We start from the raw sequence: 26,641 nt of genomic DNA on the forward strand, positions 1-26,641 counted from the left end.
CTTCGCTTGCGGAGGAAGATTGAAAGCTTGCTCGATCGCGACTAAGATGAAGTAGCCGGGGGCCGAGTGTGAGAAAGGGAGTAGGTAGGAGAGAGGGAAAGAGCTCGCTGCACTCGCTGTAGCGCTCACTCGCACACAGGGTCCCACTCCTGGTTCGGGCCGCCGGTGCACTGCCAGAGCTGGAGCTGGGGCGCGGGGTTGCCGGGGCTGGGCTTAACGCCGTCACGGACGTCGACACAGAGACCTGGGGTTAGCTAGCAAGTTCTCTCACTGGAGCTGAAGAAAAGGACATTGTAAGGAGCTCCCAGCTCTCCGGACTAGCTCAAGGCAACTGTGGACAGAACGCTGTAGCTCCTGAAAACCTGGCCATCATAGAGGAGGTTGGAGCGCAAAGGATGCCAAAACTCACCCTTTCCGACGAGCTCGATGCGGCTGTCGTGCACCTTGAAGTTTTGCGCGTCGTACCCCTCATAGCAGTCCCACACTTTGAGTGGGGTGCCGTTACCGGGCGCTGCGGGTTAGCTCAGGCAGCCAATTGCGAAGCTTCATAGCTCAAGGTCCCGTGAATGGGGAGCCAAAGGAGGCGAGGTAGGTAGGAAAGGAGGGGACTCACTCAATCCCGCATCGAGACACTTGTCGCCCGAGCTCATCTTCATCTTGATCAGGCCCGCCTGGCCGTACTTGTAGTCCCAGTCGATGTTGACGTAGCGAAGGTAGTCGCCCGAGCTGATGTCAGCTATGTCGAAAAACAGCACAGCTTCGAGGACGTCTGCGGCCGGTGTCACTGGAAAGCGAACCTGTGTAGGCCGCGAACTTCGCTGGATACGCAAGGGGCAGCCTGAGTAAGGAAAACTCACACGAAGACCGGGGCACCGTTGTCGATGTACGCGGTACCGTTGCCGTCAATGCGCGAGGTGCCAACGGCGAGGAAGCCGGAACGGCCGGTCATCTGCGCCCACTGGATTTCGCCAGCGAGGGCGGGGGCGGTGAGTGCGAGGGTGGCAAGGAGGGTGAGCATTGCGTCGTGTAGACGAGGTTGTCGTTCGCGAGGATGTGATGAAAGTAACAGGTACACGTGAAGAGGGTGAGCGTGTCAGTATTCAAGGTGAAAGGAGGGTTGCAGAGAAGGGCAAGATCCAGTGTAGGCTATAAATACGCTTGACGGAGGGAAGGCCAACGACGTCGTCGAAAGAACTGGAGGACCGAGCCGAGACGATCTGTTGCAGACGATCCGGAGCCGTGAGCAACACGGCGCGAAGGCAATCGGCACCATGCGCACCAGCGCACTGGCCACGGCAGCTTCGTTCGGAGCCGAGATGCTTGGCCCGGTATGATGGCGTTCGCTCGGCGGTATGCAATTATGATCAGGCGGCGAGGAAGACCTGCTCTGCGTACTTCCAGCTTGGAACCGGCGTAGCCTGCCGAGGTCAGCTGGATGGTAGCTACGCCGACGTGTCGCCGGTTGAGGCGAGAAAGAGCTTTGCACGGGGGCTGCGGTGAGGTGCATGAGGTGGCTCTGCTTGGCTGTTGATCGGAGCGGGGTGCATCGTGCGTCGTACCGAGCGAGCTGTGCTGAGTGTCTCACAAGTTCGCAGAGCCATGCAAATCGCTTTACTGAGACAACCCCATGGCGGGAAAGGGAGACAACATCCGTCGATTCCGCTGAACGCGTGCTTTCCTCATCTGTGCGGTGCTGCTCACCTCTCATGACCATGTCGCTGCTTTCACTCGCGGAGACCGGTAGATCCTGCTTTGAGTGTGACTCAGCGCCAAGTCACTGCTTGTGCCTCGTGAGTCGTGTCCCCGTCATCGGAGTCTGCAAGATGGGGGAAGCACCTCGTAACAAGCAACAGGCCGCTCCTGCACTCGGGAGTGCTCTCCGCGAAGCCGGAACATCGGTGCCTCTCAACGCGAGGAGCACTCCTGCTTTCTCCATCATCGGAGGCTCGCTACCAAACACTGGCCCCGCAGACGTCCGAGTAAGCTCTCAACGCACCCTCAACGAGCCGAGACCCTTTCGCGCATGCCTTGCGCTTGATTGTAATGTGAGGCTCGCACCTTCATACCGTTTAGTGATCGTGACGCAGTGAGGAATGGAATGGTGAGTGGAAAGTGTTGACATCGAGGCCGTACGGCTCCGTCTCGAAGCGAGGCGCAGGCGGAAGTGCTGAGCAAGCTGGGCAGCGGTGCGGCGTACATTTCGAAAGGGGCGGTGAGGATGACGCGGGTTGCGGGGAAGGTTATAAACGCATGCGCGCATGGTCGCTTGGTCTTGTGTCTGGGTGCGGTGCGAGATGCTATGACGTAACTGCCCAGACGGTTCGGTCTTGTAGGAACGAAGCTCAGAACAAGACGCCGATCGGACAATATGTGGAGGGAGGGCTTCCTCAGACACAGCCCGCGTGGTCCTTGTCGCCACAAAGGAACATTTAGCATGCACAAAGCGGTTTCGTAAGCTCTCGAAAGAACGCCACCCTACTAGCTATTGTCCATAGGCGCATTCAAGCACGATGGAGTGGTGCGCTGGAATGAATGAAAGAGTGAGGTCTAGGGCGGCAGAGGGAATGAGGATCTACTGGCTCGGGATCTCGCCCCAGTACGCTCAGGCAAGAGACCGAAACGCCTGACACCTGACCGCAGGCTGCAGGCAGGGGGAGACAGGGCACGCAGAGGTAATGAATCATGCTTCGAAGCAGATGGCTCAGGCTCAACCGAAATCGCGTGCGCGTGACCTCATAGCCATGCAGCCAATGTTCGCTTCAACCCACTCGCCCAGGCAGACAGGCGTCAGGCGTTGAATCGAGACGCGCGCGCGCCACTACACGGGCAGAGACACTTTACTCAGGGCAGCATGAACCACGATCAAGCGCGAAAACCCAGAATCCCACAATGGACCCAGGACCCAGACCGTGCACGTCCTCGATTCCACTGCAGCTTCAATCCGCCGTGGAGGCCGAACCCTTCACCCTGCACCCTGCGCCGTTGGGCTCCACATCACACCGATCCACTACTGATCCCACAACTCTTTATCTGCCCCCCGCCCCGCCCCCGTCATCAGCGATGCAGCCACTCGACTAAGAGAGAGATACCCCGCAGTGCGTCATCACTCATTCTCTATCCATCTCCTTTTCATCTGTTATTCCTTGCTCCCCATTATATTCAACCTCCCCGTCGACCGCCGTCCCATTCCCTTTTTTCCTTTACCATCTCATTGCGCCGTTCTTGCCTTTGCTTATCGCTTGTTCTCGCCACTCACGTTTCCTTCATCTGTTCACACCACTAGTCGCTTGCTATTATTCACCATCGCACCCGCACCCGCCCGCCATTAGTGCACCTTCCATATCACACTCACCGGACCTTTCTTCATCGCATCACACTCTCATATATTGATTCATCTCACACCTTCTCGCTCGGATCCATCTCTTCTTCGCCATGACCCGGTAAGTCCAGACCTTCCTATAGCTAAGAGGGGGCGTTTTGGCGTAGTGCTATCTTCTCGATGTCTCATCGATCGGAGCTGCAGCATCTCTCAGGCGAGTGCATGTGTCACGCTCGCCACTCCTCACGAGCTGATCGAGGCATGCGCGAAGACGTCCATCGCTATCAGTGACACATGACGACAGGCAGCCTTGTGCCCAGGTCCTGGTGTCTTCCCCACATCCCCACCCTTATCGCGCAACGCCGACCTCCACATCAACCCCCACCCTACACGCATGGTCCACTGACCTTTCCTCAGCGACACGAACCCGGTGGAATCGTCGTCTGAACTGCGTGATGTCGACTTCCAGCCGAGCAGTCTCGTGCATGCTTCGGTGACCATTATCCATCCCCAGCTGCGTGACCTCATTCTTCCCCTTGAGCGAGGTCATATCATCTACCCTCATGTGATGACCCTGGAGTCGATGCGATGGGCGCCTCCTGAGAAGATGTCACCGAGGGGAGAGGATGGTCGCGACCTTCCTACACCGTCTCCGTGGGAGCGATGCTACGAGGAAGCGATGAGCGGCTTCTACACTGGTCGCCCGCCCCCCAGGAGTTCGAGTCCCGCGAAGCCGACGCCCACCACGCGCACTTTGTTCAAGCTGGATTTCACGCCGACGTGCCTGACGACCAAGTGAGTTCCCGCAAACTCATGACGAGATGGCGCAACGGCAGAAACGGCGGCTGACCTTGCAGCGGCGCCTTCCTCGCTTGTGGCGGGCAGAAAGGCGAGTTGTTCATGTCAGACCTTCCCCCCGGCACTGAGCAGACTGAGGCTATGCATGCTGAGCCCATCAAGCCGTTCGTTCTCAAGCAGAGCCTCACGTCCCGCTCGATCAACAATGCGATCACGATCCTGCCCACGTTCCCGACCGGCTGGGCGCGGAGGCAGGCGGCCTGCAAACAACAATATGTCGGCTATCAAAGGACGTCTGAGGAGCAAGACGACGATGATGTCGAGTCGGACATCGACTCGGCTGATTCTGACTCGGACGACATGGAGGTCGACGACGAAGCATCGCCCAACGTTGCGACGTACCCGAACTCGCTTCCGTTCGGTCACACCCCTCGCATGTCGCAGGGACGACGGTCGTCCACCTCTTCCCACCACCACATCCCTCAGGTTGTGACATCGCGGGAAGGTAGTGTCGCCTCTGGACGCTCGGCGCGGAGTCGCATGCACGAGCCGCGTATCCTCGTTAGCAGCAACGACACCAGTGTTAAGATGTTCAGCTTGCGGCATGCTGAAGATCTCGACCGCGAGCCTCCTTGGGAGAACACCCCTGCGACGAGCGCCCTTCGCCACACCGCCGAGGATCCCCGTCCATACGGTCGCCTTCTCGATGCCGTGCGCTGGGGCTCGGCGGCGCACGGCAACGTGCCGCCTCCTCGCACGCTCTTTGGGTCGTCATTCGGCTACGACTCGATTGGACTGAATGAAGGCATTTTGTCGCAGAACCTCGGCATTCCCGCGCGGCCGCAGTCTGCGCAGGCTTCCCGCCAACACCGCGAGCAGCGCACGTCGCGTGACCACCCGAGTCGTGCCGAGGAGGAGCTCCGCCTCCGCGACTCACGCTACCACGGCGAGTCATGGCGCGGGTACTACAACCGTCAGCCTGCCGCCGAGCGCATCGGCGCGTCTAACCCATATGCTCCGCACATGCGTGCGACGCACCACCGGCTGTCGAACCAGCCGAGCGCGCAACGGATCGATGAGAACATGGACCAGCGGCGCATGGAAGAGTGCGAGCCGCGGCGTTTGTCTCGCATCGGCGGGCAAAAGTTCCGCGTCGCCGTCAACCATTGTGAGTTTACGCCCTTCTGCGTGCTCAACTGACCTCAGCATCGCTTTCTCCCGACCTGCGGACCATGGTGACGGTGGGCGACTCGACCGACGTATTCCTGTACGAGGTGATCGACGGTGGGCGCGAATTCCGGAAGATTGGCGTGTACAACGGAGCGACCGACTCTGAGAGCGGCTGGGGCTTCTCGACGGCGTGGTCGAAGGATGGGCGCAAGTTTGCCGTCGCGAGCCAAGACGGCCAAGTGACCGTTTGGGACCACCGCACCTCTCGTCCGCTCGCGACATTCTTCAGCCAGCGCTCCGACCCCTCGGCTGACCCGCAACCTTCGGTCCAGCTCGGCGGCGACCACGTCGTAAGCAGCACGGGGCGGGAGGCGGCGCGCGTCGTGAAATTCTCGCCCGAGGGATCCTCGCGCGACTTACTCGTCTTTAGTGAAGACACGAGTAACATTCACATTGTCGACGCGCGGTCGTTCCAGGCCCACGTCGTGGTGCCTGTGCCGTGGTACCTTGACGAGTCGAGCCGGCCGCGCCACACTGCCCGTCGCAACGGCGTTGAGCAGGGCACGTTTGGTATCTCGGGCGTCGCATTCGATCCTACTGGAGACTGGCTCTATGCCGGTACCGAGCAGACGGTCGTCGAGTGGGATCTACGCAGGTACGGCGGCGGAGAGGGCGGCAGCTGGTCCATGGCGTAATCACAACCACACATCAAGAATCCCAACCAACGCAAAGATCCACTCACCCATTATTATAATACGTTCAAGTTGAAAGAAGCAGAGTTAATCTAGATTCTTGCACTGCCGCGGAGTCGAGGCGGACCGATCCGACTGGGGCCCTCTGTACCGTCTAAAGTGTTACATTACGTTGCGCTATGACTACAGAGGTACCAGAAAGGAGGAAAGGTGAACGACGCCAAAGCCGAGTCCCCGAGCAACGTGAAAGAGGTTGTAGAAATCCCCAGCAAGTCTCTCTTTAGTTCCAAAAGTCCATAGTTGTTGTTGTGTGCCCTGCCCCTGTTTCCCCCGCATGTCATGTCTTGTAGAAAGCATCAAATGGATCTTGTCGATCGTCGTGTTGCTCCGAATTACCAGTCGAGGTCCAGCGTGTCTTGCTGATCTAGCTCGGCCACGAGCGCCGGCACGTCCGCGACGTCCGTCACGTCCTTCTCGGCACGGGCGCGCGCGTACAGCGCCGAACAGTCTATCGAGTCGCACAGCACGCGCTCGGCTGGCCCCGTGCCGGCGCAGCTGGCGCAGATACGCTGCAGCTCTGCGAGGCGGGAGTGCGCTGCGTGTTGCCGACTCAAGAGTGCGTGGGCCGTTGCGGCAGGCTCGTCCCGACATGCGGCACACAGGGCGTCTCCGCTCTCGGCGCCGCAGACGAGGCAATGGCGTGAGCGGAAATGCGCATCGATGCGGGTCGTCCGGGCGCTGCCTCCGCCGCCATTCGCACCGTACGTTGACACACGCTTGCTGCGTGGCATGCTGTCGTACCACTGCTCGACGTCGGCGCCGACGAGGTTGAAGATGCGCGACAGCGGGGGGATGAGCAGGTTGCGGATGTAGTACTCCTTGTCGATGCCTAGATTGCTCGAGAGCATCTCCTCTGGCGTGCGCGCCTTGTCGATCAGGCGCTTTCCGCCCGTGCTGCTGTCTGAGATGATGTAGGGGACGCGCTCGCCGTACTCGACCTCGTCGCGCGGGTCCTTCAGGATTCGCCGGTACGCTACGGCTGCACCCGGCGGAGGGACACCTTTCTCGGAGTACGTTCCCAGGCGAACCTCTTTCGCCACGATGAAGTCTTGCAGCGACACGCGTCCCGTGAGAATCTTACGCCACTCGTCCTGCACGAACGCCTTGATCTCGCTGAGGTCTTGGTTCTTGAATAGCATCTTGAGCGCAATCTCCTCGATCTTCTGCTGCGCAGGAAAGCCATCTCGGCGGATCGTCTCGATACCCTTGGCGTCGAACACCGGGTCCACGTCGTCCGGGTGCTCGTACTTGAAGCCGACATAGCGCTTCTTCGCCATCAGCACCGAGCCCATGTACACCTTCTCGAACTTGAGCTTGACCGGCTTGGGGTTCATCGCGGTCACCGCATCCGCTATATCGTGACCGATTTTGAACGCTTCGTCCTTTGAGCGACCTGGGAGTGCGACGAACAAGGAATCAGTGTCGCCGTAGACGACTGTTGCACCCCATTTCGCCTCGGAGTTGATGAGCTCCTGAGCCTTCTCCAGCGTTTCGCGACCGGTCTGCACGATCGAGTCGGCGATCTCAATGCACGGCATGCGCCCGGAGTAGGTCGCAGATGTGTAGCCATATGTGACATTCGCCATGAGCTTGAGACCAAGCTGGCGCGCATTGAGCATCTGGGTCAAACTCTTGTTGTCGCGATAGCCCTTCATGGCCTGTTTGACCATGACTCGCGTGTCGAGGATCTCTCCAAGCATCTTGGCCAACAGACTCTTGCGCACAGCCGGTTTCACGAAGATCATGCCGTTTGGAGTGACCGTCAGGTAGTCCTTCAGAAGTTCAAGGAGACCATCTGGGACCTTGAGCTCGGTGAATCCGAACTTGTTTGTGCCTTTGAACTGCTCAACTCTTCCGAGGCAGGTGGAATAGCAAATGTTGTATGCGATCATCACCGAAGGGTACAGCGACTGAAAGTCGAGCACGATGATCGGGTGGTTGTAGTACTTGGACTCGGGCTCATGGATTAGCGGCACAGCGAACGGCGCGTTCTGCAGGCCGACTTGCTGTTTCGAAGGCGTGACCATGATGAAGCTCTCAGGTTTCGCCAATCGAAACAAGAACGACTCGACCTTGAACTGGGAGCCTCGAAAGACGACTGCATCGAAGTCGACTCCGAAGACGCGCGCGAATTCACTGCACGTCAGCTCATAAACGATGCTTGCAACTCACGCATTCTTCGATATAATCTCAGCCGTGTCCATGACCTCGGCGTAGATGACGACACGCTCGAAGAGCATGTGTAGTACCCGAGCGGTATGCTCAGGCGACCTGCTCTTCCACAGGGCTGTGAGGTTTGCCGCCGAGTAGCGAGGGATGCGCCTGTGCAGTACATGAAAGACGACGTTCTCGAACGAGTAGCTGTTCAGGTTTACTTCGCCGCGCATGATTCGCCAGATGTTCAGCGTGTGACGACCGTTCACCTTGAATGTCGACGTGTGGTGTGCCGAGTATCCGTCCTTCCGATTCTGAGTCGTGTCCGACACCATGCGCGAGAGATCCCTGACCATCTCCAAGTCAAATGACTCTGCTGCTCGGGCCGAGAGATATCCCCAGGACGCGTTATGCAGCTCCCATCCTGTCAGGACGTCTGGGTCCCACTCCTTCACAGCATCGATTACCCAGTTGATGAGATCAAGTTCAGAATCGACGACATGGCAGGGTACTCCCTGCAGTCGAGCACGGTGCTCAGCAATCTGAGGACTGTCGACCACCACGCATCCAGCATAGTATCCCGGGTGCTTAGTGGTATCGGGGAGGGACTCCATGTCGTTTTGAAAGCAGTAGAACACGGCTGCAATCTCGTCCTTTGCGGGGTCAGGTTTCAGCTGGTGTCGTGATGGGGCTGTTCGTCAGCTCAACTGGGGAACTCGGAGCTCACCGAATACTTCAATAGAGAGAACCGACATGTTCCTCTGCTCACGCTCAGATTTCTTCTGCGTGATCTTGAACCCGTACTTATTCTTCTGCGTCGGCCGAGCAAGCTGTGAGGCGGCGGCGGTGGCTATGGAGGCGGCAATCTCTTCATCCTTGCCTTTGCAGTAGTCGACAACAGTTCGGAGCGAGGGTGGCACGGGTGCGTACTCCCAACCGAACTCGGCTGTAGCAGGTTCCAGTGGCCTCGTCTTCAGCCAGGAGTTCGTGCCGCTGACCTTAGTCGAGTACTCAAAGGGTCGAAGCTCCTGGATGTCATTGCCTTTGAGCCGAAATGCTCTACCAGCGAACAGCTTAGGGCGGGGTGGAACGTCCTCGGGGTTGGAATAGAAGGGGTCTCGATACTCGACTGGCTCGACGCCTTCCAGCGTCATCGTCTCAACCACTTCACGCAGAGTTGGTGGTCGTGGAGCATACTCCCAGCTCCCAGGGGAGATCTCTGGACCGCCAGAGCTGCCCGATCCATTTGGCTGCGATGGCTGTGGTGGTGTGAGGCTAACCACTGGGCTGGAGACTCGTACTCGCTTTTTAGGACGGGACATGCGCTCCGCGGAAGATGGGGATTCCTTAGACCCACTGGAATCTTCGTGCAGCAGCGCAGCTGTGAGTGGCCGCTTCGAGGCCGTCGGCGACTCTGCGGACCCGCTAGACCTGCTGGTATTGGGAAGGGTGGCGCTCAGCATGCGCATCGTCAGGGCAGACGGCGGAGCAAGCATGGAGGCGGCAGGCGTCCGTTGAGCATTGGGGGGAGGCTTCTGAGAGCTGGACCGTCCGACCTTGATCTCAGAGAGCGGCTCCTCAGGGCTCGGTGTGACCACCTTTCGGGCTTTCGGCGTCGGTGACTGCGGTGAGGGGGTCCAATGAGTCACGGATCGTTTCGACTCGTGAAGCACGAGAGCACTAGGGCTGGGTTTGGATGGTGAAGGCGACACTAAGTGGCTCGCTTTCTTCTTGGAACGGCTGCCAAAAGAACGTCGCACAAGGGATGAGGGGGTTGTCTGTGACCCGTTGGTGGCAGGTATCTGGGTCTTGATCTGTTTCGTGGGTGTCTGCGGATCGGCGAACGGGTTCTGGCTTGGGGATGACAAGGTGAAGCTCTCGTCCATAATGACGCTGAGATCACCAAAACCAGCTTGTTCTGTCAACTTTCGCAGCCGTCGCTCTCGTCGCCGGCCAGTCGACATCGTTCCCACAGTGCTAGGGGTCTGGGAGCGGGATCTGGTGGGTGTTTTCTCCTCGCCTTTGATAGCTTGGCGGAAAAGTTCATCCAGGTCTTCATCATCAGCGTCCTCGTCGACGGCGGCTTGGGTAGCTCTGATCTGTTGACCTTCCTCCGCACGTAACCGAACAGCTTCCTTGTGTTGCTGTTCGCCCGGATCGTCTTCGTCCTCGTCCTCAACAACTTGCACGGCGTCGTAGTCAACCTCAACTTTGGCAGGGACATCTTGAGATGCCTGTGTGGCAAGGACGTCAAATGGATTGTCTTCCTCGACGTCATCTGGTTCCGGTGGAGACGAGGGCGGAGGTGGTGAAGAAGACGGGGCAACCGATGAGCTCCGATGAAAGACTGAGGATTGCTTCACAGATTGCTGCGTAGGTTTCGCCCGAAACGGCTTGGGCCAGTGTGCTGAGACCGCCTCGAAGGCGGTCAAGATCCACTACAGGTCAGTTGACTTAGCAGTATGGGGTAGCTCACCCTGTCGTACTTCGCCTTCTCACCGTTGGCACCAGCCTTCAAGTCCTTGGACACGCGGCTGAAGCTCAACAGTCCTCTCTTCTTGCGTTCATTCGCCATCCGCAATGAGATATAGTCCCAGAGCTCCTCCGAGATCTTCCAGTCGCCACCCTTGTTGATGATCTCCTGACCTTCGATTTTGTATCCGAGCTCTTCGAGTGTCCTTCCCCGTCCGCCACCGCTGACGGGGAGCATGATCGATTCGCTGGTAGCCAGTCCTCTCGCAGCACGACGGCGACGCTCGTCTTCCCACAGTTCCTTCATAGCGGGGACAAGCTTCTCCTCAGGATCAAGAGGGGAGTGGAGAAGTTCGATGAAGTCGTGGTGGAGCGGTCGTTGCTGTAAGCGATTGCGATTCATGATCTGGTGAGGAAGAACGTCAATCTCCAGGTCGCAATGGGTGTCACGCGCCGGCGACAACCCCATCGGATACACCATGTCCTCGCGAACCGTGAACGTGTTGACTGTTAGAGACGATTCACCTTCCTGGCTGGAGGCCGGTTCGGGGAGCGGCTCTCGAAACGTCCCTCCGGAAAGATCGAGGAAGCCACATCCGTATAGATCGAGGTCGCACATGAACTGCAAGACATGACTAAGATGGGCTTCGTGGGGCTGCCACTCTCGACCGAGCACGACAGGCTTGTGCAGTTGCTCCACGGCAACTCGGACTCTGGACGGATTCGCCAGCGACACCTTGAGGAAGTACGAGTAACCGAGGTGGTATCCATAGAAAGGCGTGCCTTTGACCAGCATCACGGAGACAACATGCAGGTGCTTTGGATCGGTTCCACCGGCGAAGTTTGCTGCATTTGTTGGCCCCGTAGGATTCTGTCGTAGAGCAAGACATATTGCATGGTTCAAGCTGACCGCGAAGCGCTGGCATAGCCGGATGACGCGTTCTGGTCGCAAGGGGTCGGGCGAGTCCATCGGAAACGGCACGAAGAAGTACGGGTAGCATAGATGGACGTTGGCGCATACTTTCTGGTTCTTAGGGGTCGTTCCAAAGACACGCAGTACCGGTACTTGTCCAGGCAGCAGTCCAGGAGGAATTGCTGACGGGAGGGAAGGCGGCGCGTAGTCGTTACGGAGGTTGTGGAGGGGTGCAGCCATCGAGGTCGTAATCTGGGTGATCCGGAGGCGGAGAGCGGCCTCGCCTGTCTGTCAGCTTCGTCAGGCAGGTGCGAGCAGCTTACTCTCCGGATCCCCTTGCGAGGACATGGTAGCGGGAGCCTCGATGCGTGGCCAGTAGCGATGTCTGAGGAAGGTGGGGAAACTGAAGATGACCAAATACAGTCATCCTACTTTTGGATCATAATGTCGCAGAATGCGGGGACCCCGCGTAATCGCATCATCCGGCACTCCCTGTTCGCTGATGTCCGTCGGTGGGCTCCGTTATCGTTCGGCGTTGCCCAACCATGCTCTTACGTTCACTAGCGCGGACCCTCACTCCTTCTGTCCGAGGATTCTCTACGTCTACGCCCAGAATGACCAAAGTCGCCGTTGTTCAGCTCCGTTCCACGAACAACGTCCAAGACAACCTCGCCAGGTCGGACAAGGTCATCCGTGAGGCCGTTGCTGCCGGTGCAAAGGTGAGCTCATCGACCGCAGCTCGAGAGTTGACTGCAGGCATGCTTCCTGCCTGAAGCTTCTGATTACATTGCTGCTACAGCCGATGAGACGCGCAACCTCGCGCAGCCCTTGTCGCAGCACGAGTACGCGCTCGGCCTGCGAAAGCTGGCAAAGGAGCTGGGTGTTGTGATCGCAGCCGGCATCCATGACCTGCCCGAGGACCCGCAGGGTGATGACCGTGTGCAGAACACGCAGGTGCTGATTGGAACTGATGGCGAGCTGCTCGCTGATTACAACAAGGTGAGTTCGGATGCTGAATAGCTGCCTGTTTGCCTCTTGCCAGCTGACACTCAGCTGCACCTGTTCGACGTCGTGCTCCCGGGTACCCCAGGACCCAACGGAGAGCAGCGCATGAAGCGTACCGGCGAGTCTGACCGCATCCGACCAGGACAGGAGGTCGTGCCACCGATCGATGTGCCAGGGCTGGGCAAGGTCGGACTCGAGATCTGCTACGACCTGCGCTTTCCCGAGCTGCACATCATCTTGACGCGGCTGGGTGCGCAGATCCTGACCTTCCCCAGCGCCTTCACTGTCAAGACCGGCCGGGACCACTGGGGTGAGCTCCTCCTCCGCCACTGATTGAGCTAACAGACAGCAACGCTTTGCGTGAGCTTTGCAAGGTCGAGTGTTGAGCTGACGGCAGCGTGCAACTGCGATTCAGTACCAGGTCTACGTTCTTGCTGCGACTCAGTACGGCCTTCACAACCCAGGCAAGTCGGGACGAACGTCGTGGGGCGAGGCGCTTGCTTTCGACCCTTGGGGACGGCAGCTCGGTCGCCTGCGCAGCATGGGCGATGGCGGGGACGAGGCCGAAATCAACGCGATTTACGATACCGGGGGCGAATACTTCATCTGCGATGTCGACGTCAACAACGTTGGGTAAGCTTTGATTGCCCTGCGTAGAAGCTGACAGACAGCGAGGTCAAGAAGCAGCTCCCGCTCGCGGACCAGAAGCGGGCGGACATCTACGGAGTCGTCGGCAAAGAGGTGCCCAAGAAGCCCATTGAGTAGAGCTATGCATGCCTGCATTGTCGTATCGAGACTTATCGAGACTTCAGTGCAGCAGAACAACATCCCACTACGGCGGGGCTCCGGTGTGAGCGCCACCCTCGACACGAGATCGTGATATGCCTTCCTCCAACATTCCACAACGCCTTCAGGTCTCGAACTTGGGGATTGCTCGCTCCCGATGACTACTGCGACGCTGGTTTGAACAGCCGAACCTACCACCAGAATTGGTCTCTGGGGATCTGAGACATTGACGGTAGTGCCTGCTCCCAATGCCGAGGCTGGCGCAACTGAGACGTAGCTGAGTCCCGTGATCCTGCCTTGTGGTGCACTGGTGGCGGTCTCGACAACGCCGCTATGGTGATCAGTTTGTCTAGCGCTGTTGTTGTTGTCAGTATTTGTATGGTGCTCGCTCTCCGATGCACATAAACAGTCAAAGAATCCAAGAAGGGCCGCCAAGCCGTCATCCTGTCAGTTCTATCTGTTGTTAGCTTCTCGCTGCCTCGAACAGATCGCAGTCTGTGCAAGTCCTTGCAGTATAGATGCAGGCGATGCACATCGGCTTCGCACTGCTTAGCCTAAGATCTGGGCACCCGCCACATCTAGTCATGAAGCGTTCACGCCTCCTACAGCCTTCAACGTCCCATGTGCCTCCGTCGGAAGCTAGATTCAAGCCTTGCTTAATGAGATAATGACTGGGAGGAGAGGGACCCGGCCGTCAGCGCGTGACGCTGTTAGGCCATCGTTCGTGGTCAAATCGGACATGCCAGGTGTGCCGTCACTTGAAACGTTCGTTGTGTTCGCTATCGACAAGTGTGAGGGGGGCTGGAGGGGCCTGGTGTCAACTTGGTATCATCCAGATCCCCTCGCGACTACTGCTTGCAGTAATCATGCCACAGTCAAGCTCGGAAAGGTGAACTCGGGGAAAGTGAGACGCGGACACGAACCAGGGCCGGGAGACTAGACTGCTTCCAGCGATGTAACCATTCCATGACCAAGGGCGTTCCAATAGCGGAGACGACGTTCGCGAGCGTAGAGCGGACAGCGAGGATCCGCTCATGCAGCCAAGGACCAGGCAGCGACGTCGGCGAGCCTGGCCCAGTCCGTCCGACAGCGACGCGTACGGCAAGCGACGTGATGCGACGTAATGGCGACTGTGCCATAGCCAGTTGGGCCGGCATCGATTCCCAGACTCGTACTTCCACTTCGACGCGCGCAATACCCGTCCGTCGGTCCGACGTGCTCCAGCATACCGCACGCATTGCTCTGCATGGCACCTGCCTGAACGGGAGTGTCATGCAGATCGCCGCTGCAGAGGTACCCGCGCTTCGCTCGCTCCGTCCACGGGATCGCCCAACGCGGTTTGGTCAAGGGCGTCACGTGCGCCCAGACACTGACGCATTCACTCCGTCTGTTTCGGGCTTGCATTGCTTTCTGAATGCGGCGCACTGCAAACGCGTTCATGCTTTCAATGCGTGGCCACGATCACGTTACGATCACAGCTCCTATTCGGTCGTTTTGGAGTCGCTCCAACTCTGCCAAATTTAGAGCTCTCAGCGCAGCTTGGCACAGCCGCCTGGCGCCTCTGGAGCATCTTGGGACCTCTGTTCCTCGCTGGAGCTGATGAGCTGCTCGGCGCCGACGCTCGCTCCACCGACAGCCAGGAGTGGACGGCTCAGTTTGCCTCGACTGTCTTAAGGGCTCCCAGGGCTGCGCCAATGCACGGCTCGAGTCCTGGACTGGCTGGGAATGTGTGGTAATCTCGCTCCACGTGACTTTCTCACCGTGGGATTTAACTTTCCGAATCCCTTGCGTTCGTCGCTGGGAGCGTCGAATTGTCGAAAGCTTGCGGCGAACTCTGTGGGTCACCTGACACTCTTGCGGCGAGGTCGATCTCACACCCGAAGCGAACATTCTGAGGCGCAGAGTGGGGCGGCCCGCACCTGTTTGCTCTTTCTGCCCGACATAGAGCAGTACCGCGACGCCTCCTGATCGCCTGCTCCCGTCATTCAGAGTGCCTATGGACGGTACCTTCGGTCGCTGATGGCTGCGCGACGCGTGATTCGCTGCCGGTTTCGGTGCGTTTGAATGCAAGCTTTGCGTAATCATTGTCCGCGTACGTTGCTTCACCTGTTTTGTCCGCATGTGGTGGTTTCACGTCCGACGTAGTTCTTCGCGGGCACACGTTTCTACAGGCAGAACAGCCGGATGAACCGCTGAACTCCACCCATGCATCACCGTGGAGCTTGCCTAGAACCACATGGACACGGGCACACGATGTACGACTGTGCGGTCATGCATGTGCATCGGCGCAGCCCAGTCCTGGTCTCCATGAACACTCCGCGCAGCAGTCCGCAGGCATGGAAGATTCAGAATGATCCACTATCCATCGCACTGTCGGGCCCGGTGCTGCGCCTCCCTCCCTGCTGCCCTCATGCCCTCCCTGACGTGCGCCATCTCAGGCCGAAGAAGTACAGGCCGCGAAGCCTGGCATGGTGTTGGTACCCTGAACTAATCCGGGGCTCAATCATTGCATTCTCTTGGCAACGCCTAATGAGCCATAAGCCATGCTGCCATGCTGCCCATGCGCCCATGCGAGTCAAAAGCTAGCCGTAGGCCGCATAGGTGCGGCGCCAAAAGCCAACGCACGCGTCTCCGCTTCGGCGGTACCGTACGTCGATCATGCGCACTGCTCGAACGCGCGCTACTGGCGCTATTCTGCACTACCGGCGACGGGCTGCCTCTTTCACTTCACACTTTCACTCCGTCGACCGAAGGGCCCCAGCCGCCACGTCGGCCCTCACTGCCCCATCCCCAGACGTTGCATGCATTAAGCGAGGCGAAGCAATTGATCGACGTCGGGAGAGAACACGACATTTGTCCGCTGCGCAACGGAGCGAGTGTTCGGCGGTGTCAGCGGCGTATCACGGAGGCAACTTCCGCCCGACCCGACGTTCCTCGGCTCGGTTCGAGCGATGGCCGTGCTACTTCAGCGAATGCGCGATCAGGAATCCACGCTAGGTACGGAGGCCATTAGGACGAGTCAGATGATGGAGACCAAGGGTCCAGTCTAGAGCCTAATCGAAACGTCATCCCAGGTTTGGCGCCCCGCCTTTTGGACCCTGAACATATCAGGGAAGCGCTGACTGTCCCTGGCGAATGATTCACCCCCGCCATCGAGGAGGCGCATTCTCTGAGACTCACTGTCAACAAAGGTCAACAGCGGACACGAACCTCGGGTGGTCTGCCTTGAAGCACAAGGGGCCGGTCCTCAGACGCGGAGCTGTTATGGTCCCTTTTGCTCCCGTTATCCATGTGCCTGCTCCCTGATCCTTGATCAGTGATAACCGGTCTAGGCCCAAGCAGAAGCCGCAGGCATCGAGTCAGAGGCGTCCTGCGGGCGCCCGCCCGCCCTGGCACGCACACTGTAGCAGCCGGAGAGAAATGGTCAGGTGTCCATGCCCGCCACCGGGTACAGCAACCTCGTTGACCTTCGCTGGCTCTTCCTTATGGCGATGCGACTATGTATGACAAAGAACGATACTAGACCAGTGACGGAGTGAGAGCAGCTGACGGCAGCGTGTAGCGCTGCTCGTCACAGGACCATACGCTAGTGATGGAGTGAGCGATGGAGGAGTGCCAGCACACAGCGTGGTAACGTATGCTTGTTGGAACTTTAAGGCTTGCGGGTTAATTGGAATGACGATCGCACTGATGTCAAAGGCCCAGCGGCGGGGGCGCAAAAACGCAAAAGGGGAGTCTTGGCGCTGGCGTGGTGTAAGCGGTGGCCCGGCGGAAGGGGGCGTCGAGTCGAGGGATCGAGGTACGGCACCCGCGACAGCCCAGGCGGACGAGGCGAGAGAGATCTGGGACAGCCCGCTGGCTGGCGGGGGATCCTGACCGTTCTGCTCCTGGCTGTCCTGGATTGCTGTGGTACCTCTCACCAAATACCAATACAACCGAGTCCGAGGTCAAATGCCTAAACCCCTCCTGCATCCTGCCTGCGAGCAACTGACCGACCACTCGTCTTTTGGTTTCGCCGTCGCATCTTTGGTGCTCTTTTCCTCTTCATACTCTCTCCCTTCCACATCATCTCCGCGTCTTCTCGACTTCTTGCCTTCTTTCATTAAAACCGCTCACGCTCACGCTCGATTTCACGCCTCACTCATCGTTATCCGTATCTTATCCCTCCCGATTGCGCACCCTGGAATCCGCACAGACCAACCTCGATAGTCTAGCCTAACCCACTTTCGGCGACTGTCAAGTATCCCCTCCCGCCACCAGTACCGACCTCTGCGCTATTCAAAACACTCCATCCACGACACGTCCTCATCGCATTTCACTCTTCACCGCGAACGACGAGTCACACACACATCTTCTGCTACACATTTAGTTCACCCTCCCCTCCGTCCTTGCCAGTGAGCAGCTCCCTTGCCACTCGCGGCCCTCCCTCCACACACCCCTGAACCCGTCAACACCGCTTGTGGAGACTCCACCACCACCACACCCATCTCACTATGACGTCCCTTGCTCTGCCTCCTTCCAACCACGGCTACGGCCGCACCGAGCACCCCGTTAGTGGTATCTTGCTGAACCGCTCCGACGACGGGCGACCAGTCTCTCCGTTCCGCCCCCGCGGTGGTTCAGACGATCGCGGGCTCCCCGCCCAGGACCTGAAAGTCAACCTGGTGACTCCCGACGGCGAGGAACAGCCCGCCGTTGCTCCTCCGGCTCACCCAACAATCGTCCTGCCGCAAGCCGTTCCCCACCGTTCCCACTCTCCCCAACCGACCTCCTCAACATCTGCCGGTGTGACTGCGCCCGGTGTTCACTCGCCTCGCATCCGCTTTGCGCCACTGCCCGAACCCAGGCCCCGATCGCTCTCCACCGGCCGCAATGTCGATTTCACACCGGGAGAGGGGCCCGAGGGCGAGCGAATCTACTCTGTCGGCCTCCAGAACATGGATTACGATGACACGTTCTACACGACGGACGAGAACGAGTCTGATGACGAATCGGATGCTTCCATCGACTGGGGCAAGTGGATGACGCTCGGCATGTATCGCGACAAGAAGAAGTCGCGAAAGGGCCGGCCATCGTCGTTTACCAGCAACCACTCTGACCGCGATGACACCGAGTCCCACGACGGATACTCGGGTCAACCTTTGAAGAAATCGGTCTCAACTGGCGGATTCATTGGCTCGTCACCCTTCCGCTTCACTCCCGAGATTGAGCGCAAGAAGCAGATGACCGGCTCCACCGCCGGTGCCATGTTCATGGGTCGTCGTGGAAGCTCAGACAGGGGTGACAACCAGCACCGCCGCGGATCGGCGAGCGTCGACATGAAACCCGTTCGCATGATTAACGGTAGGGTGTATGGCGCGAGGCGCGCCTCTGAAGCTGCGGCTGACGAGGCGGCTCGCCGACGTCGCATGGAGCCTACCTTTGTCGAGTGGGGCAGCAGCCAGAAGGGCTATGGCTCGTCTTCGAAGGGCGGCGACGACGATGATGGAGGTGGCATGGCCTGGGTCAAGCGCAGGCGCGAGGAGCGTGAGCGCAAGGCCCGTGAGGCGAAGGAGGCCGAGGAGCGCGCAGCCGCTTCCGCCGCCAACGGCGGTGCGCCCGCCGCTGCGGGTGAGGTAGGACCAATGGGCGAGCGACTCACCTCCGAGTCGCTCCCGCCAAGCCTCGTGCAGGGTGGTCACGGTAGCATGAGCAGTGCATCGTCGAACGCTTCGGACGGCCAGCCGGCTCTCAGCCCGACAACACCGATGGAGCGTCCGAATGAGCTCCCGCGCATCGTCTCTGGTGGATCTGCGCCGCAGCCTGGCCACGTCGAGATGCTGAACAAACCGGACGCCCACAACCACTCTGCTCCTCACGACGGCGACCACCACGTCATGTACGCCGTCAACGTGCCGAACCGCAAGGGATCCGAGGCGAGCTACCAGAGCAACATGAGCAACGCTACCGGCTACTCCCGTGATGACGAGGACGACGAGGAGGATGAGTACGCCGACGACGATGATGAGGAGGACGTGCCCATCGACGACCGCTGCACGCGTGCTGCCGGCGTCGAGGTCATGGCGAAGCACCACAAGACGCAGGGGTAGATTCCCTCTGTCTTCCGGCGTCGGCGCGATGCCCCGCGTCCCACCCCGGGGCTCAGGCCAAGACCGCAATCTCTGCTCCTGCCTAAAACAGGCTCGGCGCGCGGCTCCCTCGATCTCGCATCGCTCAACAAGCGTCGGTACTCGCTGAACCTGCTGCGAACAAACTCGCTCCGTTAATCCACACGCGACACCTCTCAGCATTCAGTCCACAACAACTCTGAACAATAGATGCGTTATAAAACGAGAAAAACCATATCGACCAGCACCACAACAAACACTTAGAAGCATAGGCGCCCCGACTTCAATATTATCTGTACGGCCCAAGGTGGTCTGTAATCTGTTTTCCTTTCCTCCCAACTCAGTTGTTAACCTGTATGATAGTCGCAGCCGTAGCCAGTAGCACGCAAGCACAGAATGAATCCTCGTCACTGTCACTTCACGAGCCTGCAGCTACGTAGCAGCGGTGCACCTGCGCGTCGCGATAAGTGATAGCTGATAACGACGAACAGGCCAGGGCTGCCAAGGCGGTGCAATCCGCAACACGTCAGTGATCGACTGCGCTGCCAAGCCGCCAGACAAGCCGCCAGATTGCATGCCAGGGAAGAGCCATGGCCGCGACCCGCTCCCTCTTGCCCGGAAAGAATAGCCCGGCGGTCCCGACGTCAGTCCATGCCCACGACCCATGCCGCTCAAGGGATAAGAGTCAGGTTCTTGGTAAGCGGACGCCATCGCAGTTCTCAGATCGTTAGATCGCACGATGAGCAAAGTAGCATCAGTGCCGCATTCCAGATGTCTCCTTTCGGGTCCGTGCCGCGACAGCAACGGTGACAAGCAAGATACACGTTATCAAGGTGGCAAAAGGCACGAAGGCGGTGCAATCTGTTTTGTCTGGAAGATGGGGGGCGTCAGGTGCGTCAGGCATGACGGCGCCAAGACGACCCAAGCGGCCCGGAAAGGAATCCCTTGATCCACTCGATTTCGCCTCCGTGCGCCATTTCTCTTTCACTCTATTGTCGAGGGGGACACGGTGATACGGTGACCTGGGCCCCGCGAGCAGCTGACACCTCTCCTCGTCCTGGGTGTGTGCACGGTACACGAGGCGACACACAGGTACACAACCAGATTGACACACAGACACAAACGAGTGACATTAATGAGACGCCGTAGTGCTGTTTACGCCGCATGCGCAACGCCTCAATCCCGAGTTCGTCAGTGCCAGCGCCCAACCTCCCGTCCAGCATGAATGACTGAACGGCAGATCAAGGGTTTTGGCAGAATTCGACTCGGCAGAACTGAAATCCGCGCTGATCACTTGACACTGCGTTGGCAAAATAAATACCTCGGCGCGCGACAGGCGGGCGGCGGCGCCCACCTCTGCATAATACCTCACTGTACAAGTTCAGATTCAGGATATCTGATGGCACCAGATTAATACCTCAAGCCTGTGTGAGATGCATATTCGGTGCGGCGTAACGGTGCTATGCTGATTGCCAACGACTTGGACTACTCCGCGTCACCCTGCAGTTACGGGCATTAGTCATGGTCTCGATCGATCCTGCGTTCTAATGCAGTTGGGGGAGGTGGGCAACTCCGTTGGGAGTTGACTGAAGATGTTGGGTGGCAAAGCTGACAGGTCTGTGATCTCAGCGGAAGACACTTCAGCGTTGTCTGAGCTCCAGGTGGCACTGATCGCACTTCAGACACTAACGCATACCAGTGACCCCAGACTTCGAGTTGTTTTCTCACCCCACGTAACTGCAAGCCCCAGCGCCACGCAAGTATCGCGTAACTGATCTCCGAAGTTCGGGGACCAAGTCACGTCTATCGAAAGCGAGGGACGCACCGAATCTCCTCGGAGTGTTAGGGTGACGGTGCCGAGTCCCCAACGACTCACTACCATGACTAGCAAGGCCAGCCGGGTGTTCCATTGAACCTTTCTGGGGAACCCGCACGCTATTCGTCACCTTGGTGCGCTAGGTCTGCTAAGCCCGTCTTACCACATCAATGCCGCACTAGCGAAGGCATGCTCGGGCAAACGTCTCAAGCCTACTGCAAGTTGACGTGCTGTCAGAAACTGTAGAGATCACAGGGAGGACCAACTGGATAGGTTGCGGGAAGTGTGTCCCACACCCGGCCCCATGATAGATGGGGCGGCAACGTCCACGCTCAGCTCGCAACTGACCAGAGCACTGGAGCCACTTTGGAATCGCTGCAGAAGCACGAGTTGTAGCGCTTCCGCTCCAGAGGTATGCTCGACCGCACGTCACGCCGCGGTATGGCGCAGGATAGGTCGATCATCGCCCGTTACCATTGGTTGCACTGGTCGGCCGACAAGGTCTCTCAGAGACCCGAACCCCGGTATATCTGATCTCGTGTAGCTGTAATGAAACAGACTGTGTTGAGCGACTTGTCGCGGGATTGCTGTGTTCCTGGCCACTGTCTTGGTGAGTGACAGTAGCGAGGTTCGATTGCAACGTATGTTGTTCTGGAGACGGCTTTCCTGAAGGCTACACATTCGGCCAGGGAGAATCATCCACACTCTGATCTCTGGTCGAAGAAGTCTCACGATCCACCAGAGCGGCAGTGGTTGTCAGCGACAGACTCGGTCCTCATTGCGACGGTGATCTGGCGAAGAAAAAGGAACCCTGGCGGATTAGTACCAGAACCTATGCAGGTCAGTAGATTCTTGCCTGAAGTTAGCCTGAGGTCAGCCAGTACTCGAATAGAGGTGCAAGATAGCGTTCGAGCGTAATGAAGATGGGTGAAAGAGAAGCATTACTCGACACTATCACTTCCAATCTCAAGGCGTGCCTGAAAATCGACACCACGTGGTAGCGGAATCAAAATGTCTGGACTGGACTTTTCAACGCGGGTGGATCGGATAGGGAACACCAGAATCGAGCGAGAGAGTGAGGAAAGTCGAGCTGAGGTACAACTCCGAGGTCCGACATTTTCCACCGACATCAACAATGGCGAGCCGAACGATACTTGGGCTGTCGCGGGCTGTTCGGACCGTCCCGCGGGTGACCCCGTGTGTTGCCTCGAGCTCTCGATTCATGTGAGTGGCGTTCCTAGAGGACGGAGGGGAGTGCGCTTGGCTTTTTAAGCGCCGAGCTCAGCGTAGCTGAGTGCTGCCAACGAGTGAAGCTAACAGCACAGGGCCACGGACGCCGTCACTGCTTCTTCGAGCCAGGAGGCCCCGGTTGACCCCTTCAAGGGACGGCTGGTCATCGAGAACGGTATCGTGCACCCGCCTGTCCTGGCCGAGGAGACCGCGAAGGCGTTCAACTTCCCTCCCCTCAAGAAGGCGCCGAAGACGCACGGCGTGCTGGTTGCAACGCTGCACCTGCGCGCCTACTTTGCGTACCACGTCGATCTTCAGTCGAACTTTGCGCTGCACGCCGCGGCGAACCTGAACATGCCGACGTCTGGCGTCATCTCTATGCCGAAAACGAAGGAGCTCGTGACCGTCCTCAAGTCGCCGTTCGTGCACAAGAAGTCCATGGAGAACTTCATCCGTTACACGCACAAGCGCTCGATCAAGATCTACGACTCTGACCCGGAAGTTGTCGACCTGTTCCTCCGGTATCTGAAGCGCAACTCTGTTGGCGGCGTCGGTATCAAGTGCTACCTTCACGAGTGGGAGGAGTTTGGCTTCGGATCCAAGGACATCGCCCCCATCGAGCACCTTAAGGAGGCCAACACCAAGGCCCAGTCTGCTGCTCGCGTTAAGGAGCTCGTCAAGGAGCTCGGAGGAGAGACGTTCCAGGCTCCCAAGCCCACCGACCCCTCGAAGGTCGAGCAAAACCCCGAGGGTGTCGTTGCCGCCGAAGAGGCTCAGGTTGAGGCTGTCGCTGAGGCCGCTGAGGCTGCCAAGCCGGTCACTGAGACTCCGGCCCCGACGGAGGAGGCCAAGCCCGAGACCCCTAAGGAGGAGGCCAAGCCTGAGGCCGACTCCACCCCCAAGCAATAGTCATAGAACATATCATGCCACTCATCATGCTCATATCCAAAGTGTGGACACGGAAACCTCATCTAAGATACATCTGATACAAACCTAAAGAAGACTGCTCTCCTCCTCCTCAAGCGCCCTCTTGACCTTGAGAAGAATGTTCGTCTTCCAGTTGTCAAGCTTCGAGATCTGGTCGTAGTTGAACACGGCCGAGGTGTAGCGCTCAACGTCGCCCTCCTCACACGCATCAACGAGCTCGCGGGCGAACTTGGCCTCGCGCGTCGAAGGGAAGGTGACGTCCTTCTGGTCGAACGAGTCGAGCAGTTTCCTGGCCGTGACGAGATCTCCGGTAGCGATCGCGCACATGACTGCCCGCAGGAAGTAGTCCTTGACGCTGTACTTGGTGAGCGGCGACGTGAGAGACCAGTCGGCGACCGTGACGTAGTTGTCGATCGCGCGGCGGTAATCTCCGAGCTCGGCGCTGAGCTCCGCAGCCTGCTGGTAACACTGGTTCGCAGTCGCGTTCGCATCCTCCTGCTTGTACCAGTCGCCGGCGCGCTGGTAGCTGTCCCGCGCCTGCTGGATGTCGAGTCCGTCCTGAGCGTAGATCTGCGCAATCTCCTTCTCCCGGTCCGCAGCCTGGCGGAAGTTGCCCGACTCGGTGATCAGCTTGATGCACTGGTGCAGAGCGTTGATGGCGGCTGCACGTCAGCTGCTGGCCTCGATCTAGGTAGCTTGGAACTCACCCTGCGGGTCCGACTTCTTGTAGCTCTTGCCGGCGTTGTGGTAGGCGTTCATAGCGTCGTTCTTCTCGTCGGCCTTGATTCGGCACGCGGCCTCACGCTCAAAAGCCTTGCCGGAGTCGGTCCATCGAGACTCGATCTTGTACGCATTGGCGGCCTGGTGCTGTTAGCTACAAACAGGTCCGCCTCCACACAGGGCTGCCAGCGCCAAGCCCATCACACTCACCTGCTGGAAGAGGTCAGCAGCGTCCTCCCACTTGGAAGAGCTAGAGGAGAACCAGCCGGTGGAAGAGGAGGCCTTCTTCTCGGCCTTTGCGAGGAGTTCGTCACCTCGTCCGCCCATGTTGTTGTTGAGTATGGAATGAACGTTCTGGTACAGCTTTCGATCGGTCGTGCTCACACCGGTGACGTTGCGCAGCCCGCGCCACCCAAGCGCACCGAACGGTAGACCGTGGGAGAATGACCCGGAAACGGGCGGTGATTCCTGCTGATTCAGCCTGTGGCGGTCGCCAGTGCGCGTCTCGGCTGAGCGCCTCGACATGACGCTCATGTTATTATTGCTCTGGATGCATGTCACCAATCCACACTCTTACACTTCGTCTCTAATTCTCGAAAACGCGCACTCTGCATCTGTCGATCTCAACAAGCGTCCTGTCCTTTTCAGAGTCAGAGATATCAACACTCACGCGTGCCTGGATTGAAACAGCTACAGCTACAGCGTCCAAAGAAGTAAACAAAATTCAGGATGGCGTCCCATCTCGCCAACATCTAGTGAGTCAACGAGCTGCGAGGGTTGCGGTATTGTAGCTGACAGATCAGCGGTACTGAGCAGGACCGTGTCAACTGCTCGTTCTACCTGAAAATCGGCGCCTGCCGTCACGGAGATCGATGCTCAAGGTGAGTTTTGTTGGGCGCGGCTCTGTAACTAACCAACAGGAAGCACATCAAGCCGCAGTTTTCGCAGACGGTGTTGCTCCCAAACGTGTACAACAACCCTTCGCATACGCCGGAGGGACTGACGATGACGAAGGATGAGCTGCAGGCCGATTTTGATCGGTTCTATGAGGACTTCTTCATGTGAGTAACTTGAGAGCTGACCGTGGTGTGAGATTTATAGCTGACCTCAGCGAGCTGTGCAAGTACGGTAACGTGCAGGAGATGCACGTGTGCGACAACATCGGTGACCACCTCGAGGGCAACGTCTACGTGCGGTACGAGTGGGAGGCGGAGGCGAACAAGGCGGTCGAGCAGCTCAACAACCGGTGGTACGGCATGCGACCGCTGCACGCCGAGCTGTCTCCCGTCAGCGACTTCCGCGAAGCATGCTGCCGTCAGAACGAGCTCGGCGAGTGCAAGCGAGAAGGGTGAGTGCTATCGTCCATGTTTCCTGCAGCTGACGTCAGATTCTGCAACTTCATGCACCTGTGTCACCCGACTAAGTCGCTCGTGTCTTCGCTGCACGCGAGCCAGCGTGTTTCGCGACGAAGCGGAGCGGTGAACGGCGCCGCGGGTCAGGACTCGTCCGACCTCGGATGGACGCCGGGAGCTGCGCGCACCGACTCGCGCGGCTGGGTCCCGCCCAGCGCTCGCAACGGCCGCGACTAGACTTTCCCCCGTAGCATACCCGTCCAGATCGTGTAACTGTAGTAGTAACGTAGATGTCATTCAGCAGAGCCCCCCTGCATTGTTATAACGAGACGAGGTGCATCTAGGTCTAGAATTGTACAGGAAGGTAGTGTTTAGAGCAGCTTGAGCTTGCCGGTGACCTGGTTGATGAGGCGGGCCGGTCCGGGGCCGATGCCGAGCACGGTCTTGCTGCCGGGAGCGACTTGCGTGCGGCCGGCGTCCTGTATTGTGCGCGCGCAGAGGTTCAGGCTGCGCGCATGGCGGGCCATGGCGTCGATGTCCTCGGTCGTCGCAGCCTTGAGGCAGATTTTGGGCTGGCCGTACATCTTCCACCGGTTGACAAGCTGAGGTCAGCTTAACGTACGTTCTCCTTTCAGCTCAACGTCCGCCAATTTGCGGAGAGAAAGGACTCACCCTGGCGTTGCTCTTGGCAAGGGTCTCGTAGCAGGCAAGCGTGGCGTGTCCGCACTGCGCGCCGATCTTGCCCTTGCTCATCTTGAGGCTGTCGTTGACGACGAGCACGAGCTTGATCTCGTCGCTGCCGGGCTTGAGGGCTCCAAGGTCCGCCGCATTCGCCGCCGCTTCGTCCTCAAAGTCGCTGTCCGTGTCCGTGCCGCCCTCAGAGGTCACGCTGTCGGAGCGCTCGCGCCGCGGCGTCTTCGGCTTGGCGAGCACAACGGTCTGCGGCGCCAGCGCCTTGTGCGCGCCATAGCCTGCCACGAAGGCGGCGAGGGCGAGCGCGAGCGGAATAGGGGCGAGAGCCGCTGCAAGTTAGCTCCTTCGAGAATCCGCTCAGCTTACCAGTGACGTTTTCCCGGAGCGTGCTCATTGTGCAGATGAGGTGATGACAACAATCTCAACT

At 58.8% G+C, this 26,641-nt stretch overlaps 10 protein-coding genes across 10 annotated transcripts; 5 read left to right on the plus strand and 5 right to left on the minus strand.

Annotated features, from left to right (window-relative positions):
• Window positions 1–317: 317 nt before the first annotated feature.
• On the minus strand, window positions 318–1,018 carry A1Q1_06141 (G-X-X-X-Q-X-W domain-containing protein; the record flags this gene model as incomplete). The annotated part of the gene is made up of 4 exons (XM_014321350.1): window positions 318–331; window positions 410–511; window positions 614–726; window positions 858–1,018. The coding sequence occupies 4 exons, from the start codon at window positions 1,016–1,018 to the stop codon at window positions 318–320; spliced, it is 390 nt and encodes a 129-aa protein (XP_014176825.1).
• A 2,414-nt stretch (window positions 1,019–3,432) lies between these two features.
• A1Q1_06142 (uncharacterized protein) lies at window positions 3,433–5,982 on the plus strand (the record flags this gene model as incomplete). The annotated part of the gene is made up of 4 exons (XM_014321351.1): window positions 3,433–3,440; window positions 3,737–4,114; window positions 4,177–5,285; window positions 5,324–5,982. The coding sequence occupies 4 exons, from the start codon at window positions 3,433–3,435 to the stop codon at window positions 5,980–5,982; spliced, it is 2,154 nt and encodes a 717-aa protein (XP_014176826.1).
• Window positions 5,983–6,371: 389 nt separating this feature from the next.
• Window positions 6,372–8,066, minus strand: A1Q1_06143 (zeta DNA polymerase; the record flags this gene model as incomplete). The annotated part of the gene is made up of 1 exon (XM_014321352.1): window positions 6,372–8,066. One exon carries the CDS (start codon window positions 8,064–8,066, stop codon window positions 6,372–6,374), a length of 1,695 nt encoding a protein of 564 aa, XP_014176827.1.
• Window positions 8,067–8,207: 141 nt separating this feature from the next.
• Window positions 8,208–11,818, minus strand: A1Q1_06144 (zeta DNA polymerase; the record flags this gene model as incomplete). Its single annotated transcript, XM_014321353.1, has 3 exons — window positions 8,208–8,884; window positions 8,963–10,610; window positions 10,670–11,818. 3 exons carry the CDS (start codon window positions 11,816–11,818, stop codon window positions 8,208–8,210), a joined length of 3,474 nt encoding a protein of 1,157 aa, XP_014176828.1.
• Window positions 11,819–12,123: 305 nt separating this feature from the next.
• Window positions 12,124–13,348, plus strand: A1Q1_06145 (nitrilase-like protein; the record flags this gene model as incomplete). Its single annotated transcript, XM_014321354.1, has 5 exons — window positions 12,124–12,297; window positions 12,416–12,577; window positions 12,632–12,893; window positions 13,048–13,216; window positions 13,255–13,348. 5 exons carry the CDS (start codon window positions 12,124–12,126, stop codon window positions 13,346–13,348), a joined length of 861 nt encoding a protein of 286 aa, XP_014176829.1.
• A 4,514-nt stretch (window positions 13,349–17,862) lies between these two features.
• Window positions 17,863–19,458, plus strand: A1Q1_06146 (uncharacterized protein; the record flags this gene model as incomplete). Its single annotated transcript, XM_014321355.1, has 1 exon — window positions 17,863–19,458. One exon carries the CDS (start codon window positions 17,863–17,865, stop codon window positions 19,456–19,458), a length of 1,596 nt encoding a protein of 531 aa, XP_014176830.1.
• Window positions 19,459–22,303: 2,845 nt separating this feature from the next.
• Window positions 22,304–23,431, plus strand: A1Q1_06147 (ribosomal protein; the record flags this gene model as incomplete). The annotated part of the gene is made up of 2 exons (XM_014321356.1): window positions 22,304–22,516; window positions 22,613–23,431. The coding sequence occupies 2 exons, from the start codon at window positions 22,304–22,306 to the stop codon at window positions 23,429–23,431; spliced, it is 1,032 nt and encodes a 343-aa protein (XP_014176831.1).
• An 84-nt stretch (window positions 23,432–23,515) lies between these two features.
• A1Q1_06148 (vesicular-fusion protein) lies at window positions 23,516–24,694 on the minus strand (the record flags this gene model as incomplete). Its single annotated transcript, XM_014321357.1, has 3 exons — window positions 23,516–24,111; window positions 24,157–24,310; window positions 24,380–24,694. 3 exons carry the CDS (start codon window positions 24,692–24,694, stop codon window positions 23,516–23,518), a joined length of 1,065 nt encoding a protein of 354 aa, XP_014176832.1.
• Window positions 24,695–25,041: 347 nt separating this feature from the next.
• Window positions 25,042–25,521, plus strand: A1Q1_06149 (splicing factor; the record flags this gene model as incomplete). The annotated part of the gene is made up of 3 exons (XM_014321358.1): window positions 25,042–25,050; window positions 25,094–25,230; window positions 25,281–25,521. The coding sequence occupies 3 exons, from the start codon at window positions 25,042–25,044 to the stop codon at window positions 25,519–25,521; spliced, it is 387 nt and encodes a 128-aa protein (XP_014176833.1).
• A 371-nt stretch (window positions 25,522–25,892) lies between these two features.
• Window positions 25,893–26,608, minus strand: A1Q1_06150 (aminoacyl-tRNA hydrolase; the record flags this gene model as incomplete). The annotated part of the gene is made up of 3 exons (XM_014321359.1): window positions 25,893–26,123; window positions 26,194–26,492; window positions 26,581–26,608. The coding sequence occupies 3 exons, from the start codon at window positions 26,606–26,608 to the stop codon at window positions 25,893–25,895; spliced, it is 558 nt and encodes a 185-aa protein (XP_014176834.1).
• Window positions 26,609–26,641: the final 33 nt, after the last annotated feature.

This window comes from Trichosporon asahii (genome assembly GCF_000293215.1).
Source record: "Trichosporon asahii var. asahii CBS 2479 unplaced genomic scaffold scaffold00075, whole genome shotgun sequence".
NCBI classification, from domain to species: Eukaryota; Fungi; Basidiomycota; class Tremellomycetes; order Trichosporonales; family Trichosporonaceae; genus Trichosporon; species Trichosporon asahii.